Source organism: Varanus komodoensis, unplaced genomic scaffold (genome assembly GCF_004798865.1).
Source record: "Varanus komodoensis strain SLA01 unplaced genomic scaffold, ASM479886v1 scaffold22, whole genome shotgun sequence".
Lineage (NCBI taxonomy): Eukaryota > Metazoa > Chordata > Lepidosauria > Squamata > Varanidae > Varanus > Varanus komodoensis.
In genome coordinates this window covers 13,605,629-13,625,735 of record NW_025335606.1, presented here as the reverse complement: position 1 = coordinate 13,625,735, position 20,107 = coordinate 13,605,629, and the positions used below count along the sequence as shown (strand labels likewise).

The window sequence follows — 20,107 nt, the reverse complement described above, 5'->3', positions numbered from 1 at the left end:
TCATGCTCTCCTTTTTTGATAGGAGGTATATGTAAGGGAACCCACAGAAAAGGAAGTAGATCCTCACTTGTTGCCAGGTAATGTTAAACAGACAATGATGTAAAATCATTTTAATGTTTTTACAGTTATACTTTATGCCACACACTCCTTAGCCTGAGGTGAATTGAGCTTTAAAATAAAGAACATAGGTCAAACTTTGTCTAACTGCATTTTTACTTTTTTGCAGGATGTTTCCTCAATTTTATAACAATAAATCAAACATTTTTAACAACAATAAAACTCCCCAAGGCAGACAGCATAGCTGTTAAAGGAACAGTGATTTTCTTTCCAAGGCCCCAACCTTTTGAAAGGGAGGGTGGAAAGACTGACTAGATACATACTGCAGTCTTAGCAAAAAAAAAGAGCAGCTTTAAGCATTCACTGGTTGCTGGTGGAGATAGAAGTTAAAGTGTTGTAGCTAAGGCATCTTTTGTGTCAATAAACTGCTACTTGAACAGCCTAGATTAGGGTCTGCAGCATAGTACCTGTGGGTACCCCCAAAATTAATTTCCCCTTTTTATATATGTCTATAGGTTTGTGTGAAATTCATAAGGACTCTAGGAATTACATGTAGGTTCCAAACAAAACAAAACAAATATACAAATAAGTATCTACACTATATCACAGAAGTGAGTACACTCCTCACATTTTGTAAATATTTTATTATATCTTTTCATGTGACAACCCTGAAGAAATGACACTTTGCTACGATGTAAAGTAGTGAGTATACAGCTTGTATAACAGTGTAAATTTGCTGTCCCCTCAAAATAACACACAGCCATTAATATCTAAACCGCTGGCAAGAAAAGGGAGTACACCCCTAAGTGAAACTGTCCAAATTGGGCCCAAAGTGTCAATATTTTGTGTGCCCACCATTATTTTCCAGCACTGCCTTAACCCTCTTGGGCATGGAGTTCACCAGAGCTTCACAAGTTGCCACTGGAGTCCTCTTCCACTCCTCCATGACGACATCACGGAGCTGGTGGATGTTAGAGACCTTGCGCTCCTCCACCTTCCATTTCAGGATGCCCCACATATGCTCAATAGGGTTTAGGTCTGGAGACTTGCTTGGCCACTCCATCACCTTTACCCTCAGCTTCTTTAGCAAGGCAGTGGTCGTCTTGGAGGTATGTTTGGGGTCATTATCATGTTGGAATACTGCCCTGCGGCCCAGTCTCTGAAGGGAGGGGATCATGCTCTGCTTCAATATGTCACAGTACATGTTGGCATTCAAGGTTCCCTCAATGAACTGTAGCTCCTCAGTGCTGGCAGCACTCATGCAGCCCCAGACCATGACACTCCCACCACCATGCTTGACTGTAGGCAAGACACACTTGTTTTTGTACTCCTCACTTGGTTGTCACCACACACGCTTGACACCATCTGAACCAAATAAGTTTATCTTGGTCTCATCAGACCACAGGACATGGTTCCAGTAATCCATGTCCTTAGTCTGCTTGTCTTCAGCAAACTGTTTGCGGGCTTTCTAGTGCATCATCTTTAGAAGAGGCTTCCTTTTAGGACAACAGCCCTGCAGACCAATTTGATGCAGTGTGTGGCGTATGTTCTGAGCACTGACAGGCTGACCCACCACCCCTTCAACCTCTACAGCAATGCTGGCAGCACTCATACGTCTATTTCCCAAAGCCAACCTCTGGATATGACGCTGAGCATGTGCACTCCTTTGGTCAACCATGGCGAGGTCTGTTCTGAGTGGAACCTGTCCTGTTAAACCGCTGTATGGTCATGGCCACCGTGCTGCAGCTCAGTTTCAGGGTCTTGGCAATCTTCTTATAGCCTGGGCCGTCTTTATGTAGAGCAACAATTATTTTTTTCAGATCCTCAGAGAGTTCTTTGCCATGAGGTGCCATGTTGAACTTCCAGTGACCAGTATGAGACAGTGAGAGCGATAATACCAAATTTAACACATCTGCTCCCCATTCACACCTGAGACCTTGTAACACTAACGAGTCACATGACACCGGGGAGGGAAAATGGCTAATAATGCCCAATTTGGACAGTTTCACTTAGGGGTTTACTCACTTTTGTTGCCAGCAGTTTAGACATTTAATGGCTATGTGTTGAGTTATTTTGAGGGGACAGCAAATTTACACTGTTACACAAGGTGTATACTCACTACTTTACATTGTAGCAAAGTGTCATTTCTTCAGGGTTGTCACATGAAAAGATATAATAAAATATTTACAAAATGTGAGGGGTGTACTCACTTCTGTGATATACTGTATTTGCAGCTGGTATCTACAGTATATGCCACCTATTCATTTACTGAATGTGTTGCTAAGTTCTCAGTCTATTGCATTGTAAAAGGTGAATGTTTATCCCGTGTCTTCCAGTATAAAATTTCTCTAATTGCCTACCCCAAAAGTAGGTAATTACCGAACATTGCCAAAATCTATATTTTAAAGAAGCATGAACTGTATTTCATCAGAGATCTTACAGTGTCCAGTAAACACATATGCATGTGCGTGTACACACACACACACACTCTTGCTCAATAAGATGCAGCTTAAAATCATTTTGTATCACAGGTAGATGCCAAAGTAGCAATCCACTGATTTGTCATTTTGTGTTGGTGCCAGAAACAGTTTTTCAAATTTTCAAATGTGCCACAGGTTCAAAATTGTTAGGGACCCCTGGCCTAGAAAGAAGGTGCTAGGTTAGAGGAACCCTCATATGATTGTAGTGATTCCTGTTTAGAGGAATCTGGATTCAGATTCCTAGATTACAGGAATCTAATTCTGGTTACAGTATTTGGGCACTAGCATTATATTGTTTAGAAGAAATTTGCATAGGGTGCCCATGAGAGTTCCTTTACATTTAATAGGCATGTAGAAGAAGGATTCTTAGCTACTGTAGAATATAGATTATAAACTGTACCTGCCTCACCCCCAAAAAACTGTGCACCTATTAAGGTAAAAGAACTCTGCCCTTTGCATCAAGCCAAGTGGGTGTCCTATGTTAGATTTCAAGATAGATCTCCAATGTCAGACAGCTAGTGGTATGACGACTGTTTTGAGTTCAATGAATATGATCATGAACAAGTACTGGGAAACTACTAGAATTCAAGAAATATTACTACCTTGCATTTATTACTGCATAGCATTTATATCCTGCCTTTCTTTGCTTTTGCAAAGAACTTCCTTTTGCAAGTACTTATCCACTCCCATTTTTATCAACCCTCTAAAGGTTGGTTCAGGTTAGAGTGAGTGACTGGCCCCAGGTCACCCAGTGAGCTTCATGGCTGTGTGGGAACTGGAACCCAAATCTCTAGTTCAACGCTCTAACTACCATGCCACCCTAGTGAAGGCTTCAGGTCTTGGTTTTGCTGCTGGTGGGCTGATCTTTAATTTTCTAGCCATATAATACAGTTCTAATCAAAATTATGCCAAGTGTACTTAAGAGTATTTTCTTTGTCTCTTTTATAAGGTTCACAATTATGTAATGACTTAAATTTTGAAAGTGGATTCAGTTTAGAGCAATAATACTGGCAGCAAGTGGCTAATCTAAATACTTTGTACATATATAGTTCTTTTATATTCAGCAGCTACAGTAAAATGTAATTTGAGAAGTGTTGAATGCAAGAACTGGAATACTTCATTATTCTTCACTAAGAAGCATGTTAATTTCCATCAGGTGAACTGCTGCTTTGTGAAGCAAACATGGTTTTGAAGTATATAAAAGATGATGGATCCAATCGTGGTACTTACGGGAAACTTATATGCACCAACTTCAAGATTTCATTCCTTGGTGAAGAATCTGCTTTGGAGGATGTAAGAAATGAAAATTAACTTTTGCTTTATCTTTGTGAGCAAATCCTATTTATTACATACGGTAGAATACATTTTCTCATTTCTGATTGAACATTATGGACGGAAGTCTGATACAAAGATATTGAGATGATAAACTACAGCTGTCCTTTGATGTTGGATGAAACTAGTTAAGGTAATGTGTCAATACAAAATATTTAAGTAGGCCTATAAAAGTTTCCTGTAGACAGTTTCCTGTAGACAGTGTAGAGTTAGATCCAGGGAAATTTGAATTCTACTCACACTTAAGCTGTACTCGCATTTGCTGGTCACTTGAAAGTGGCAAATTATTAGATTGGCAACTTGAGGGCGGGGAAAACAAAACTAAAATGTATGACGAGAATGTGGTAGGTGAATAGAATTTTAAAAATCCACATTCCTAGGGATTTGAAATTGGTTCTTATATTCCATGGAAATATGGCAGAGTATGTGAATGGCACTTTTACAAAGTACTTCAGTAACACAGTAACAAAATAAAATGAAGTTGGAATACTATGCACACATACCCAGAAGTACTTTCTTGAACGTGAATAGGATTTCTGAATAAACATGTATAGAATTTTTATTTTAAAAGTTTTATACTGAAACTCTGCAGAAACATACAACATTGCCAAGGTAATAAAAGCAAATTTAAAATTAAGTAATGAACAGCAACTCAACATAGTAAGCTTTTAATACCTATAACATGGTAAGGCATAGGAGGAAGGCAGCTCTTAAAATTGGCTAACAAGGCAATCTGAATATTTTTAAAGTCTTGCATAAATGTAATATGCAAGGTTATATGAATCTCTCTTGGTAACAGATACAATGCTACCAATCTCCCTTTCAGGAAAGGTCTGTTTTTGTGGATAATACTGTAGCTAATACAAGATGGTGGTAGTCAGCAGGACACCTTTGGATCCAAGGATCCAAATCAAAATGAGGAATTTGAATTGGATCTAGAAATTGCTTCAGATTAGATGATATGTGAATGTTGGTCTAAATCTATTAATAAGCGGGCTCTTATGGTGCTCTGTTAAGGGAACTCTAAGGCATTTTCCTTCCTTCAGGAACCACAATTCAAGAATGCAATTGTTGGGGAAAATGACATCACTCTTCAATGTGTAGATCAGCTTTATGGAGGTAGGCTGGCAAATTTGTTGTGATTGTTTGATGTCTATGAAACCAGTTTAGTGTTGTCTAACTTGATGAGAGATCTGTTTTTAAATTTTGCAATGTTGGATGTGTTGGAATAACATACAGGTTTTCTATCATTCACTAAATGTACTGACACTAAGCATAAACTAAGTTAAAAGATCTTCTATTTTTCTTGACTACGATCTATCTGAAACAGCAGACTACAATCCCAGAAAGTATTATCTAGAGAAAATCAGGAAGTGGAGAAACCCTCTGGAAGGTTTCAAACAAAATTGCTGTAGGCTCAAAGCTGGAATTGTCTAGATGGTTTCTGTGCCTCACATTTCTTCCTGCCTAATTCCTTTTGGTTTCCTCTTTCTGTTTCCAGCTTTGTTGAATTGTCTACATTAAATTTTACTGTAAATATCCTTCAAGGTATATGCAAACGTTTTAAAATACCATTCTAAAATTGAAGGTATTAGTTGAAAGAATGCAGATTTCTTTGCTTGGGCATAGGTGATTCTTCATACAAGAATTATGGATGACAAAAACATCATACTCAAGGAAAATATTTGCACTTTACATGGTGGCATGACAAAATAGTACTAGAAATCTAAATGCATCATTGGTAACCCAAACCAAGAATAAGATTCACAAATCCTTCAGTGAAAGTGTATGTTCCTATGAACTCTGTGCTCACTATAAAACCTATGTTCCAATATCAGGAATAGTCCCCAAGTCTTGTTTGGCAAGATAAGCCTCTTTGGTTTTTCCATTCTCTATATCAAGATGATAGTACATTTCTTTTCAGCTCCAGCTATGGTCATTATAATTGTAACCTAAATTATTGGGAAAATGGGTAGATTTCACTCTTCAGGTGGGGGTGTCTATATGTGTGTTTATCTTACTGGTTGTCTGGATAAGAGTGACAGATGACTCTCTGCCTGAAGAAATGTTAAAAATTAACATATAGGTTTTTCTTGTAGTTTATGATGAGAAAAAGAAATCTCTATATGGTCAACTGAGAAAATACCCAGAGACAATAATAATTTACTGCAAAGATCTCAGAGTGTTTCACTTCTGTTTGAGATACACCAAGGAGGAAGAAGTTAAAAGGGTAACTATAGCCTCACTTAATTCCCCCTTTAAAAAAATAAACCTTTCAATGAGGGGCTTTAATGAACAGGATGATTTATGTTCTCCCCTCGTAGTAATAGGGTAAAACTCAAGGTAATGCTTGAATGGGACAGTCGATGGACATGAGGAAAATGTTTAACTGTCCTGCCTCAAGGCCATTTTTAATTCCATAACCTGGGCTCAAGTGGAACAGTTACTGCAGATGCTCTGACTTTCCTTCCATTTACTTCTCAGCCATTACATTTCTGTACATTTTTTAAATACTATCAGGACACCAGAGTAACTGTTCTGAAAAGGAGCCATGAAAAATGGGGATGGTAGTATCTCCTCTTTCTGTAGTAGCTGGAAGTGCTGAAAAGGTGTTAAACACTGAGAAGTATCAATTCAACACAAAACTGAGAGAATCACATCGCAAAGCTGAGATATTGTCTCCCCGCTAACGTTGGTGCACTTCTTTGCCTTTCTTCCCTTAGTTTCTGTACTTCTCACTTGTGCTACCAGGTCCCTTCTTTCCCTTCTCCAGTGCTTTGCAGCTATACAAATTAGCTGAGAGGCAATCTTGTCTTTTCAGTGCTCATATTAAGTGCATGCTTTTGAAAGATCAATAAGATGATGATTTAAACAAAATTATGACCTCAGTGGCACGTTTCTGAGGCGCTTAAAATGCTAGGGAACAAGTGACGGTCCTTCCAAAGTGCCATTTCAGGATCAGTGAAAAGGTTGCCATTGGCAAGTTTATGAAAAGTGAGTGGCACAGGCATTTTTTCCCCACTCTTACCAAGTGGCTCTACAACCCATATTAAACTCACTGTACCAGCTTTGGATTATGCTACAATCCATTGTGGGGTCATAGGATGGTTGGAAAATAGGCTACCCCAGGGAAAACATCCTGAGTTTGGGTGACAATCCACACAAGCTGGATATCCTTGCTAAGCTGTGTGCACCAAGTCAAAGTAAACCTACTTGAGGATGGGAAGCATTTGCAGGAGAAAATCTTGAGTACAAAAGGATGTCTTCTTTCTATCCCCATATTCCTATTGTCTCTGCAAAGTTGGAACTTGTGTTTAAGAACATTTTGAGTTCTGCCCATAAGGTATTGTAGAGTTTCTCTGGAGCAACTTTCTGTTGGAAGAAGCAATCAAGCTAAACCTGAATGATGGAAGCGACCCTTTCTACACCATTTTTGGTATGATAAGACCAGTTTACTGGAGGCACACTTTGTGTATCCAGACAAACTGTAGTACATGGTGAAAGTTTTCACTCTCAAATGCAATATCGATCTATGACAAATATATTTGCTACAGTTTTATATTGTTATGGGTCATTTGTTATCACAATTAAAAGCACCATACAGTTTTGATTCCTTCAGAGAGTGTTAACATAATCACCTTAATGAGGAAATATTTGAGATTAAGCCGAATACAAATTGCATTTGTTGTCTTTACTAGGGACCATCTTTAGCAGCAAGTACAGTTGACATTGCATAAGAACCACCAAGTTGGATTAAACAAGTGGTTGATTTTGTCCAGCCTTCTGTTCACACAGTGGCAAACCAGCTGTCTATGGGATCCCACATACAGAATATGGGTACAACAACATCCTCCTGCCCAAGTTCCCTAGCAACTGGTGCACATGGGTAGTAGCTGGGGATGGCTTATAAAATTTTTTAGACATAGGTTTGTTGTAATTTTCAGTCCTTTCATCATTGATTGTGTCCACCTTATATCAACAAATACTCTCCTGTGAGTGGAGCAGTTTGTTTCCTTAGTTTTTTTCTTTATGGAGATCTAGCTCCATAATTTTTTAATTGTGGGAGGAATAGTGTGTACTGGGGAAGGAGAAAGGCCTAATTTCCACTGCCTCTGGTGGCTGCTTACAGAAGAGTATAGGAATAACCATGGAATTGGTGCATGTATTTTCCTGAAGCTCTGACAGATCTCCAGTTTAGGGAAAGTAGAGAGCATCCTAAGTTGCTGGGTGCTAACTATTAAGTAGTTTTCTGAGTCTTAATTTGAAAAATTGCCCCTTCCCAATTGTTGTTAAGCATGCAAACCCTTCAGTGATTGTCTTGGAACTGACTTTGTATTTACATAATGGTGAGACTTTCTTTGTATGGTTTCTGACATGTGTACTCCTGTGGCCATACTTGAATCTTGTGTCCGAACTGTTTTGGCACCACAACCCAGACAATATTTGGATGATAGGAATGTTTTGCAGTTTTGCCTTGATTCTCTCTTTAGTTCCTAGTTTGCATTGACTAATTTGCCTGATTGGAATGTCCTTAACATAGAAGAAACCATTACATAGAAGAAAGAGAAGGGAATATAACTAGCATGCAGCCAAACCATGTCTCGGTTGTGGCATTTCTGTACATACTAGAATTTCTGTTCCTTTTAAACATAATACTAACATTACACTAAAATATACTCTTACTAAAGGCATATGGGGGCTCATCTATTTTATAATGTTGATGGTGTAGCCTTGATTGGTGTTGCTGTTATAGAACTATAAACAATACATTGATCAGAGGCCATCCCCTACAAGCAATTGTCCATAGTAATGGGGAAGGATACATGGAGCTCATTAAAAGAGTGAAAAGCTATATTGGTTGAGCAGACTGTGTGCCAGTCTTACAGGATCTTAACTGTTCATTTCTTCTGGCTAATACCTGTTCTGATTTATGAGTGTGTTGAATTGTTAATCCTTTCTTAGATCGTCAGTGGCATTGTTCATCAAACGCAGACTCCTAAGCTGTTTAAACGCTTGTTTCTATTCTCTTATGCAACAGCTGTACCAAATGCTACAGGTGAGCATATGCAATTTTCTGTCTCTGTATGCTTTGGTTCTTAATAGAGCAGCTATATAACTCATACAGCAGACCAGACCAGCTTCTTACAATAGTTAGCTTGATCATCTGTATCCTTCTGCGAAGTAGTAAGGTGGGTTTTATTACAAATTATGTGCAGGTGTGAGATAATGCTTATCTGTGCGGTATCAAAGAGATGTGCTTTAGTAGACATCTGCTTAAGGTTCAACCCTTAAAAGGGGGGGGGTGTTGAGTCTTTAATTAAAAATACACTAATTTTTGTAGTGACTGAATTGTCTGAATTTTTGGTAAGAACAATATGAATTTGAGGGGAAATGGCAAAACTCATTCTTTATGCATGGGCTTCTTATTTGATAAATAACACATAGTTGAGAGCGGAAAGTGGCTGTGTTAAGACAGACACAAAATTGTCTTATTCAGAGTGAAAATTCTGCAGAAAAATACTCTTGTTTTGTCAGGAGCCAAACTGAAATAAGTGTAGTATTGGATAGATGCCATCACTTCTGGAGCCTGATCAATAATAAAGAAAATGTAGCTGTTTACTGTGTTGAGATCAAGCCAAGCTGTGGGGACGTAGGGAAGAAGGATAAAGATTTATCTACATCTTTAAATTTAAATGTATTGCCCATTTGGCAAATGTTTTTGTGAGAATAAGGCATTGGTGTTAACCAAGGTGTCAGATTATGTACCCAAATATCATAGATAACAGCCAGACGTTTACTAACCTTTTGTATCAGGCATATAGTAAGGAGCACTCCCCAAACTTTAGATTTTTGCCAAAGTGAAGTACGATAAACACATGCAATAGAAGCACAATTTATACCAAAACATTGTTTTACTTATGTGATATTTTGGGCTGTGCCAAGTCTCTGCCCACACATTTTGGGGAAGAAACTCTGGAAAATTCATACCTTGCCTGATCCTTTCCAAACGCATTATTGCAGCAGCTGCTTTCTTTAGTCTGATGCTACTTTTAAAAAAGAGTTTCCTGAAATGTAATTATAAATAGTGTAATTAAGAATAGGTAGTCATCTTGGTCGTACCCTGAAATTGTCAGAACAGATGCTTCATGATGATGTCAAAAGCTTTCACACTCTGCTTCCGATAGTCCCTGGCCTGTCTTCACTCGTGCATTTTATTCTACTTGCTGACTTTTATCCTTCTGATATGTAAATACTGAGTTAAAGGAAAGACAAGATCAATCTGTTAGAATTCCAAGGACAGTTTCTTTTCCTTCCATAGACGAATTCCCTCCATGATTTCATACCTGCATGATTAGTCCTTTTCATAGTTAGCAGTGTCCTATTATGTTTTGGGTTACCCTGATCTTTATGCTTATAGCAAAACAAAATGCCTTATACATAATAAATCATGGGAAGAATGTGCTTTCCAAATAGGGATTATTTCAGTGGAGGGAAAGAGTTAGATATAAAACAACCATAAAATGTAGTTTTTCCAGTCTCTCTGAGATTCTTGGCAGACCAGTGTCTGATAAAAGCTTATGTATTTCCTTGTAATTTTTGAGTAGATCGAATGATACATTCTAATTGTGTAATGAAGCAACACTGTAATTGAAGAAATTATTCTGAGAAGCATGATGACTATCTCTTATAAACTGAATTTTGTTTTACTTACGACTACGTTCTCTTAGAATTTTGACACTGCATACTACTATTTATGAAAATCTCTCATCAAATGCTTTTCTCTCATACATTGTGGATAACTGTAGTGATCTTGTGTAAGATCTGTATTATAGATGTATAGATGCTAGTTAATGCTGTTGCATATCCAACACTTGAATAAAATCAGTGTTTCATGTTAATGTTTGTAATGCTTCTCCAATTCCAAAAGGTGTAAACAGATTGTAAGCCAGAGTAGTGAAGTGTGTATAAATCACAATACAAAGGAACACACATGCATGTGAATTTTCTGCACTTTACTTTTTAGAATGCTTGCTTGGTCAAATACATACACTGTTCCTCAAACTGTTTTGAGACAGAAAAGCAGATTGAGGATCTGAGAATAGTTCAAAATGAAATGTTGTGCATGGACAAGCAATAATTTCCTTGCAAGTTTCACCAAAATTTTGGGAGCATGTGCTTTGGGTTGTGGACATTGTATGAAGTGATGTTTCTTTTTGGAAACATCTCAGTGCTAATTTCTACCATCAAACACCAAAATTTAAAAAAGATAACTATATAAACAAACTTTCTAGTGGGTCCATGGTATTAAACTAACCATTCCAAATATTACTTTAAGTTTTTAGTCAAGACATAAAACCCGCTTGAAGAATTAAGAATAGCTAAATCTAACCATTTTGGTTTTTTTAACAGAAATAAAGACTCAAACAATGATGTTTGATTCTATTAAGGACTGGCGTCAAGAGTTGGAGCGTACCAAAGGAAACCTAAAATTCAAAGCAATGAGTGCCAATGAAGGCTACAAAATCTCTAAGAGGTAGGAATGCAGTCTTTATTTGTATAGTTTACATGTATAAATGTATACTAGTATTCCATTGTTCAAATAATCCATACAACAAACTGGTTTTATGAACAGATTCCTTTGAATAGTAATAATTGGTAATTGACAAGGTAGTTTGGCTGCCCTTAAGCTGTTTGAACAGAATCCTTTAAAAATAAGGCACATCCAAGGCAATTTTCCTTGTCAGAAAATATCTTGCTTTCAGTATATCCATTATGCCAGCAGCAGAGCCACATACCTCATATCATGGAACTGTCTTCAACATGGTGCCAGTCAGCTTCCCATTTAAAAACAAGTTTTTTCAATGTACATGCATGGATTTGTATGAAATACACAATTTCTTATGAAATACACATAAGTCTCAACAAAATTTGACCAAATAACATGCTAAGTATCCATTTGAAGATGGCATTTATATGCCACATATGAATATTGAAAGCATGGTAAAGCTCTCAATCCATTGCATTATACAAGGTGTTCATCTTTCCAATGCTAGTTATAATGTTGTAAGATCAGTATTCTTGTTATCAAAAAAGTTCAGAAAATGCATTTATGCCGACAGTTTAATTTCCATGAAACAAGCAAAGATAATGTACATCACTATTAAGAGCTGTTTCAGTACAAAGTTTATTGATGTAATAAGCTTCCCTTCAAAAGAGATAATTACTGGACATGGCCAAAGCACCTATTTAAAAGAAACATTAGCTGTATTGCAGTACAAGCAATTAGCTGCATTTGATAGTTCTTTATTAAGGAATGATTACAGTGTCCAGGGACAAAAACATTTTTGTCTGAATAAAATGCCACCTAAAATCATTAACCATGACAGATAGCTGCCCACATCACTTGCTGAAATTCCCAGATACTTGCACATGGCCAAAAAGGTTGACTCCTGGCTTGAGAGTTTGTTGCAGCAGCAGGACTGGCAGGATTAATTTCCGTAGTGATTACAATCATGAAATCACTTAAGTAGAAAATGTATAAGCAGGTGGATGTTACTGAAATGCTGGCAATGCTTTCTGAGCCTTTACAGTGAGGTACATAGTGTGTCCTATTTCAATGCAGTTAAAATTAATCGCTTTCAGAATCAGGCCTCTTCAAGGCTTGTGTGCTGTTTTTAATCCTGAGAATCTGTGCTGCAAACCAAGAAACATCCTGTTCATGGGCAGAAGTCTGATGTTTGGCTTCTCTGCTAAGCAGGAATTGTAATTGGCAGTTCCTTGCTGTCTCTTCAAAGGTGGAGAGATCTCTTTCCATTCCATGTTAGTATTCAGTATTTGTGCTGTTCTCTTTCTGCATCAACCTACAAATTAAAGAAAAATGAGAATATATGTTTGAGTATTACATTTCATAAAAAAATAATTTTGTACATGCTTTGTACACCTTTAGCAGAAAAATGTCACAAAATTGAGACAGGTGTGTAAATGGGAGGCTAATTGCAATCTTGTCTGCATATTAGTTTGAGAAGTTGGTTGGTTCACCTTAGTGCAGACTGGCTGTTCCTAGAATTAACCCACCCCACCCACCTCACTTGAGCCCATTTTAGTAGCCAAATAATTCATCTAAGAATTTCAGAAACAGATAGCAAGGAAAGCGTTAATTTTATATCATTCTTCACTGCAACATACTACTTTTGAACTTCATTTAACACAGAGTGAGCCCACAGCAAAGCATTATAATCGTAACAGGTCGAATTTTCAACTGATTTTTTTCCAATTCTTGCCTTTCCCTTGTACTTAGCCCCCCAGACCATTTGAGTCAAACCACCACAGCTGGATTGACCATGGAACATGCCATTCTGCATCCTTCTCTCTACATAAACAACTGCAGAATGGGAGAAAGTACAAATTTGGAAGGGTGAAACTATAGCTAGCATTTTTTATTCCATTGACTGCTAAAGATGTGATCCTTCCATCTAACATGTTAAGCCCCTTGCAAATTCTAAACATGCATTTTAACATTCCTCTTCACCTGACAGGTGATAAAGCACAACAGGAGTTGTGTGTCTCTTCCCTTCTTCAGCTTCCTGCATTTCAAAAAACACTTCTGTAGGATAGAGATACCCCCTGAGCTTCAGCAAGCCATTTAGTATTTGCTGTGGCTTGACTTTTTTATTTTTGTTTATAAAGAGTGCTGTCTATATACTACTTTTTAAAAATTCTGAAGTAGTAGTGGGCTACAAAGTTGGAAAGTTATGGGCACAATACATATAACTTTTTAGCTCACTGCTAATCACTTTTAACTATTTTAAAAAGGTGTACATGGCATTCTTTATAGCAGAAAACTTGCAGGGCAGGGTTTGTTGGTGGCTACTTTTGTGGCCCTGGGCTATTGTCACTCAGTGTGGGTAGCAGAGGCAGATAGTCTTCCCTAAAAGGACCCCTCAAGAACCTGTAAAGTGTTTGGGGAAACACTCCCCCAATTTGCTCCCTTACCAGGCAAGAATCCCCAGGGTTTATTTGAGATGCTATGAAGTTTCAGTTGCCTTTTCAGTTTTGTAATTTACTCTGAATAGCATCTTGGGGAAGTGGCAAATCCTGAGGAAAACCCCAGGAGGAGCATAAGTTTTCTAATTTTAAGAGACAAGCCTGTTTACATGGTTGCACAAGTTTTGAAGTATGCACTGCTAGCAGGATGGAGGAAGCCTTTTCCGAATGTTCCTAAATGCTGCTTTGGCACTTCAGGGTGCTTAGGAAAGGCAGTTGCCCACTGGGCCCTTGGCTAGAGCAGCATGTCTTTCTGCTGCTCTTGCCAAGTGGCTGTCAATTTTTTTGACTTGATCATGGCCTATTTTGTTGTCTGGATTTGGACAGCACAGTGGTGGACTTAATAAACCCTACCATTAGAAATGCCTCAGTTCAGACATCATGCTAAACCACTGTGTCTTATGGTTTAACATATTGTACAAATCCAGTCAATATCTGCAGTGCTTTCTTTTTGAGAAGTCTTTTTCTAGAAGCCAGACACTTCCTTTCACCACAGTTAAAGTGTGCATGGAGCCTTAAAATAGCAAGCAAAAGCAAAGGCCTCTCTCTTCCCTTTAGCAATAGTTTCTGTTCTGTGAATCTCCTGTTCTTTGAATGCTTTGTAGTTCTCACTTCAGTGTTGAATTACATCTGTGTTCAAGTGCAGCAATTCTCTCTCCATTCCCCACCACTGTTATGTGGAGACAGAAATGAGGTAAAGTTGAAGAAAAAATATTTTAAAATGTAAAGCTCCTGTAAACTTCAGCTTAGTAAGTGCATGCTTAGAGTTAAATTTATTAAACTTCATTTTCTTAGATTGCCAGCATACTTTGTTGTTCCCATGGCTGTCTCTGAAGAGTGCATTTTGCAGTATCAAGGAAGAGGAATTCCTGTGAGTATATTGTAGCAAGTGTGAATAGATTTCCAAGCATCTATTGAATTCTAGGCTTTCTCCCATATAACTGAGAATCTGATAAATAATTCAGCTGAGTGCATTTTAAGAACAGAGGTGAAGCAAGTTAGGTGACAGGCTAAACAACCGAATATTAGGTATGTATCTTTAATTTTAAGTTATATATATTTCTATATACTTGTGCAAGCATGAAATTAGTATTACAGAATATGGACAATGTCATCTTTCTATATGCAGTAGATCAGAAAATATGGTCTAAGCTGAGTTTTCAGTTTTGGTTTGGAGGTGAACTGTTGCCATATTCAGATATTCTACTCAAGTGTAGAATCAGAAGACATTGTGGGAAAAGCAAAGATGAGCACATTAGCTTCTTCTCTCATCACTGTCCTCATCACTCTGCACAAACTGGAAAGATAACATCTGCAGCAGAAAGCCTACCCTACTTGCAGGAGCTCCCCAGTAAAGATATTTACCTCCAAGTCATAGAAAGCAACAAGAATGGCAATGCTGGGGTAGGAATGTGTTGATTTGTCTGTCCCTGCTCTCCTCATATGTTCAGAAATAGAACACCTGAAATAGGGTTGTGGCTTGCAAAAACAAAGAGGCGAGTAGAGAGGGAACATGTGAGTCAGACCTTCAATATCATCTTCCAAACCATGATATACTGAAAGAAAACACTTAATTTCAAACCAGTTTAATTGATTTTCATCTAGAAGCTATTGCAGTCTTGTTAGCTGCTCCAAAAAGAACATCTTCATGCATGCTAGAGTGGTTTAATAAACACATTTAATCTAAGTGAAAATTTACAGACTGAAAGTTGCAAGCACTCTTCATAAGAAAAGTAATGTCCCTCTCATATAACTGACTGCTTTCTGTAAATGTATGTTGCAGATCTGGTGTTGGTCTTGTCATAATGGTGCTGCTCTTCTCAAGATGTCTACTTTCCCCAAAGAACAAGATGATAATGCTTCACAAATGCATAGACATTTCTTGGATGGGTCAGTAATAGTTGATCTCTCTTCATTGCTTTTTAAAATATTTCTATTTTATTGTTCCGTACAAAAACATCAAAACCACACTGTTGGAGAAAGGATGGGGGGAGATTAGAACTAAATTTATCTTTGCAACATTAAGATTTTTTGGTCTTCCTCCAGAATTTCAGAAATTGGTTAAAAATGTATATTAAACACGTAGAACCAGAGTTAGGACTAATGAAGTCTTCTCTGAGTTTGTTTTTACTTCAGAGATGTACCAGAGGAAGATGTCATTTCCCCTTTGATGATTGATATATGTTTGGAACCCCTGGAATGTACTGTCTGACAAAACCCTAATATTTGTAGATTTATGCATAATGAATCAGACTATAAACTTAATCTCTATACTGATGATCAACCATTGTTTATTTCAGAAGTTCAGTCATCTATTCCTGCTTTGATGCAGATGATAAATGATTTTGTACATTTATCTGGTTATTCGATTAACTAGTCAAAGACAGAAAGTATGTCTTTTGGATATAATGTGCCTCCTAGTGTGTGATCTAACTGGACATTTAGACTTTGCACTTAATTTATTACTTATCTGGGAATACTTATCCCATGAGACATATCACATACCATATCACTAATGATTAAGTTAAATTTAAGTAAGCTACTTAATAAGATATCAAGTTACATTGACATAGGAATCTGTAAAGTTAAATGTATGTAGCAGGGTAGATACACTTTAAATTATATGTGATACAACTGTCCCTGGGTTACAAACAAGTTCCACGCCTGAGAAAATGGAAATTTGATTTTAAGTCAAATGCGTAAGTTGGATCATGTACAGTTGGCCCTCCACATTTGTGCGGGTTACAAGTGCAGGACTACCACAAAAGTGGAAGAACCACGAATATTCCTAGCCCCCTCCCCCAAACTCAGCAGTGCATCCTCTTTGCAGCAAAGAGAGAGATTTCTCTCTCCTAATGGACTGGCAAGAAGGCATGCTTTGAAGGCCTCCCTTTCTCCCCTTTACTTCTTTTTTCTCTACAGTGATGACAAATTTTGCAGTAGGTCTTAACTCAAATTTTAAATTAATAAGCTTTATGGCAGTTCGCTCGTAAGTACAGGTTATTCATAACTTGGACATTTGTAGCCCAAGGACTGCCTGTATTATTTATACTTGGCAAGTGCTTGTGAAGCAAAAATTTAAGCTTCTGAAATTTTTAACTTATCACAAATAGCCTTGAAAAAGATGCAATTTCAAACAAAGAAAGTGAATTTGGTCTCTTTGACCTTTCTTTATTCTGTCAGTCCGATTTGCTGTCTTGCAGTAGATATTGTTTTTTTCCACTTAGATTCCTCTCCCTGGTCAGTTCTACAATTTTTATTTCTGGATCCTCTTTCCAAGTGGATCACATTGGGCTCTCATTATACCAAAGTAATGTGCTTTCTCTAGTTGTTGCAACTACAGTTGCAGTGTATATTTTCATTTAAATTACAATCTGATGTAATCACATGTAAAAATAACATTATGGCGGAAGCCAGATTTTAAAATTGGCAAGAAAAAGACTGTTTGGTGGACTTAAGTGGACAAACTGATTTTTAAAAATTGGGTCAACTTGTCCTGAGATTTCTCTTTTTGTTGTTTTCTGGTTTGTGTTCTATAATATATTATCAGCTGTGACTGCATGACAGTATATACAACTGAAACATTTGTTAGAAACTAGAAATGGCCCTGTTGCTTTTACAGCTTTAGAGCTGCCTATGTCATTGGAAGTCTTGACTGAGGCCGAACAGCTACATTGGCCTACATTTTATATGTATAAGTATCTATTATCAGGGAATAAAAATGATACACCAAGAACAGAACAATGAATGGGGGCACCCCATTTTGCCCAGTCAGTGGAGTACTTCATTATCCTCCATTTTGCAAGAGTTATGGATCTTACATTAAATTGACCAAAAATTGATGTTTTCAGTATCCTGGAAAGAACAGTATCTGTTTGATAAGGGCTTGATTAAATCATCTAATTGTTGGAGGCATACTGCTGCTCCATAGGTTTTGTCAGTGCACAGTGGCACCTTCCTTTTGGGAGGAGGTAATAGTTAAGATAAATCTTGTGATGGAAAGTTTGTTAAAATATTATAAGGATACACAGTTTTCATTACATGTTTTAATGAATTACAAATTCCTTCTGTTGGAATTAGTGCCAGGTCAACCTAAATGAATTCTCCATGCCCTTTTGATAGCTCAAAGATTAATATTACAACATTGGATTGATAAATGACCACCTACAATAACACAGGGGGCAGAAGACTTAATGAAACTTTATATACCAATATATAAGGATGTATAATATAGGTAGTACTATGAGTCTTCTTGGAGTTCTCATTTCATTGCTTGAAAAAGTGTTTGCTGAGGGTCTTCCCACCAATCTATGCTTTATACCATACTATAAAAATATTTGGATGTACTATGAGCTGCATGTTGCTTATTAATGACTATTGACTTATGCTGGTTGTTTGCTATGGAAAGCTGTTACTGTTTTGTACATTGTACTATGTCTTCCAGACAAAAAATTATTGAATTTCTCACCACCTTTAATCACAGTTGGTGATATTTGCCTAGAATATCTGTCTGCAGAGAACAGGATCAGCCTAGGCAGGTTCTGTGTATCACTCGGTCTTCAAAATCAGTTATGTAAACTTTCTTGGCCTTGAGAACAGAATATACAAATGCACCAATTAGCCATGCAGTCCTTCAAATGAATGAACTTATTGTTTTATTCTAGCTATAAAAAATAGTAGTACAGGTACAAAAATCAATAAACGGTAGATGCAACAAAGAAAATGAAATGCAAATATACTCAACATAGTTCATAAAAGCCAGTTTCTAAAGTAAGGATAGCTTTTTTGTTTGTTCAGCTATAGCAAGAATGTCTGTTCTGATAGAATTTATCTCTGTTATTGAAATAAATAGCTAATCGTATACTCAACATTCCAGGAAATCCTGTTTCTTTTTTGAAGTGAATATCTCCTGTATTAAGTCATCCTTTTAGTGTCAGATGAAACATTTTATTCTCCCAAGACAGTGTAATCCTTTTTTTTTTTTTTTTTTGAGAACTGCTCTGTAAGTACAACTGAAAGGTGGTATGTACTTTCATAAATGAGATTCATTCTAATAAATAATGACTAGCATTTCAACTTTTAAGCCCTTGAATGCATAAGCTTCTACATATTTACTTAGTGCTAATTTAGTCTTGTATAGACCATATAGAAAAAGCAAGCTAAATCTAATTAATTTCCTGGAATGGCTGTGTTACCAAAACAAAAACCTACGATCATGCAGGAAGAAAGCTGGAAGTTCTTATAAAAGAAAACTCCTGGTACCAAACTATGGAATAGCCAGGCAGATATTATTTCTTAACTAGAAATGGCATGTTTGAACACTTGTAGATAACATGATTCTTTACAGGAAATGGTTAGGATTGAAAGGGGTTAGGCTGTTTTCGGACACATCTAGCTGATGATTCTTGCTCTATGTGCTGGGATCCAGAAGCAAAAGCCTTTTATCTGCTTCCTGCATCTATTTGGGCTTGCCTGATAACAAGACAAAGGATACATATTGTTTCCTGTTTTACACAGAAGTGCCAAATGTACAAGTGAATGATGGAGATTCCTCCCTTGACTAGTATCAAAATAAGTGTGAGTAGGAAAAATAGATGAGGACTACAACATGACAAGGTTTCTATGACAAGCTTTCGAGATGGCTAGATGGAGGGGATGCAGTGGATGTGGTATACCTGGATTTCAGCAAGGCCTTTGACAGAGTGCCCCATGATATCCTGGTGGAGAAACTGAGGAGTTTTGGGATACACCAAAGCACTGTCCGGTGGATTAGGGCATGGTTGACTGACTGAAAGCAGAAGGTAACCATTAGCGGGGAATCATCGGGATGGCGGCCAGTGACAAGCGGGGTCCCCCAGGGCTCTGTCCTAGGGCCGATCCTGTTTAATCTTTTCATCAATGACATGGAAGAAGGGGTGAACAGTCTGCTGATCAAATTCGCAGACGACACTAAAACTGTGAGCAGTGGCCACAACTGAGGAGCAGGTACTCCAGATCCAAAAGGATCTGGACAGACTATGGAAGTGGGCAGGAGACAACGGGATGGTGTTCAATGTGGATAAGTGCAAGGTCTTGCACTTGGGGCGTAGGAATAGCTGTCATAAGTACAGGTTAGGTGACAAGTGACTGGAGAGCAGCAGTTGTGAAAGGGACCTCAGGGTACTGGTTGACTGCAGGCTAAACATGAGTCAGCA

The 20,107-nt window shown here is 37.6% G+C and overlaps 1 protein-coding gene across 4 annotated transcripts in view; it reads left to right on the top strand.

Annotated features, from left to right (window-relative positions):
* Nucleotides 1-20,107, top strand: part of MTMR12 (myotubularin related protein 12) — a 54,787-nt gene that overhangs the window by 17,305 nt on the left and 17,375 nt on the right. For 3 of the 4 annotated variants that reach the window (XM_044431187.1, XM_044431188.1, XM_044431189.1), the window contains exons 2-9: nucleotides 23-77; nucleotides 3,694-3,830; nucleotides 4,916-4,988; nucleotides 5,969-6,099; nucleotides 8,832-8,925; nucleotides 11,280-11,403; nucleotides 14,709-14,784; nucleotides 15,697-15,803. In XM_044431187.1, the coding sequence (XP_044287122.1) occupies nucleotides 23-77; nucleotides 3,694-3,830; nucleotides 4,916-4,988; nucleotides 5,969-6,099; nucleotides 8,832-8,925; nucleotides 11,280-11,403; nucleotides 14,709-14,784; nucleotides 15,697-15,803 (797 nt within the window). The remainder of the gene's footprint in view (nucleotides 1-22; nucleotides 78-3,693; nucleotides 3,831-4,915; nucleotides 4,989-5,968; nucleotides 6,100-8,831; nucleotides 8,926-11,279; nucleotides 11,404-14,708; nucleotides 14,785-15,696; nucleotides 15,804-20,107) is intronic. The other variant, XM_044431190.1, reaches the window with a different exon arrangement.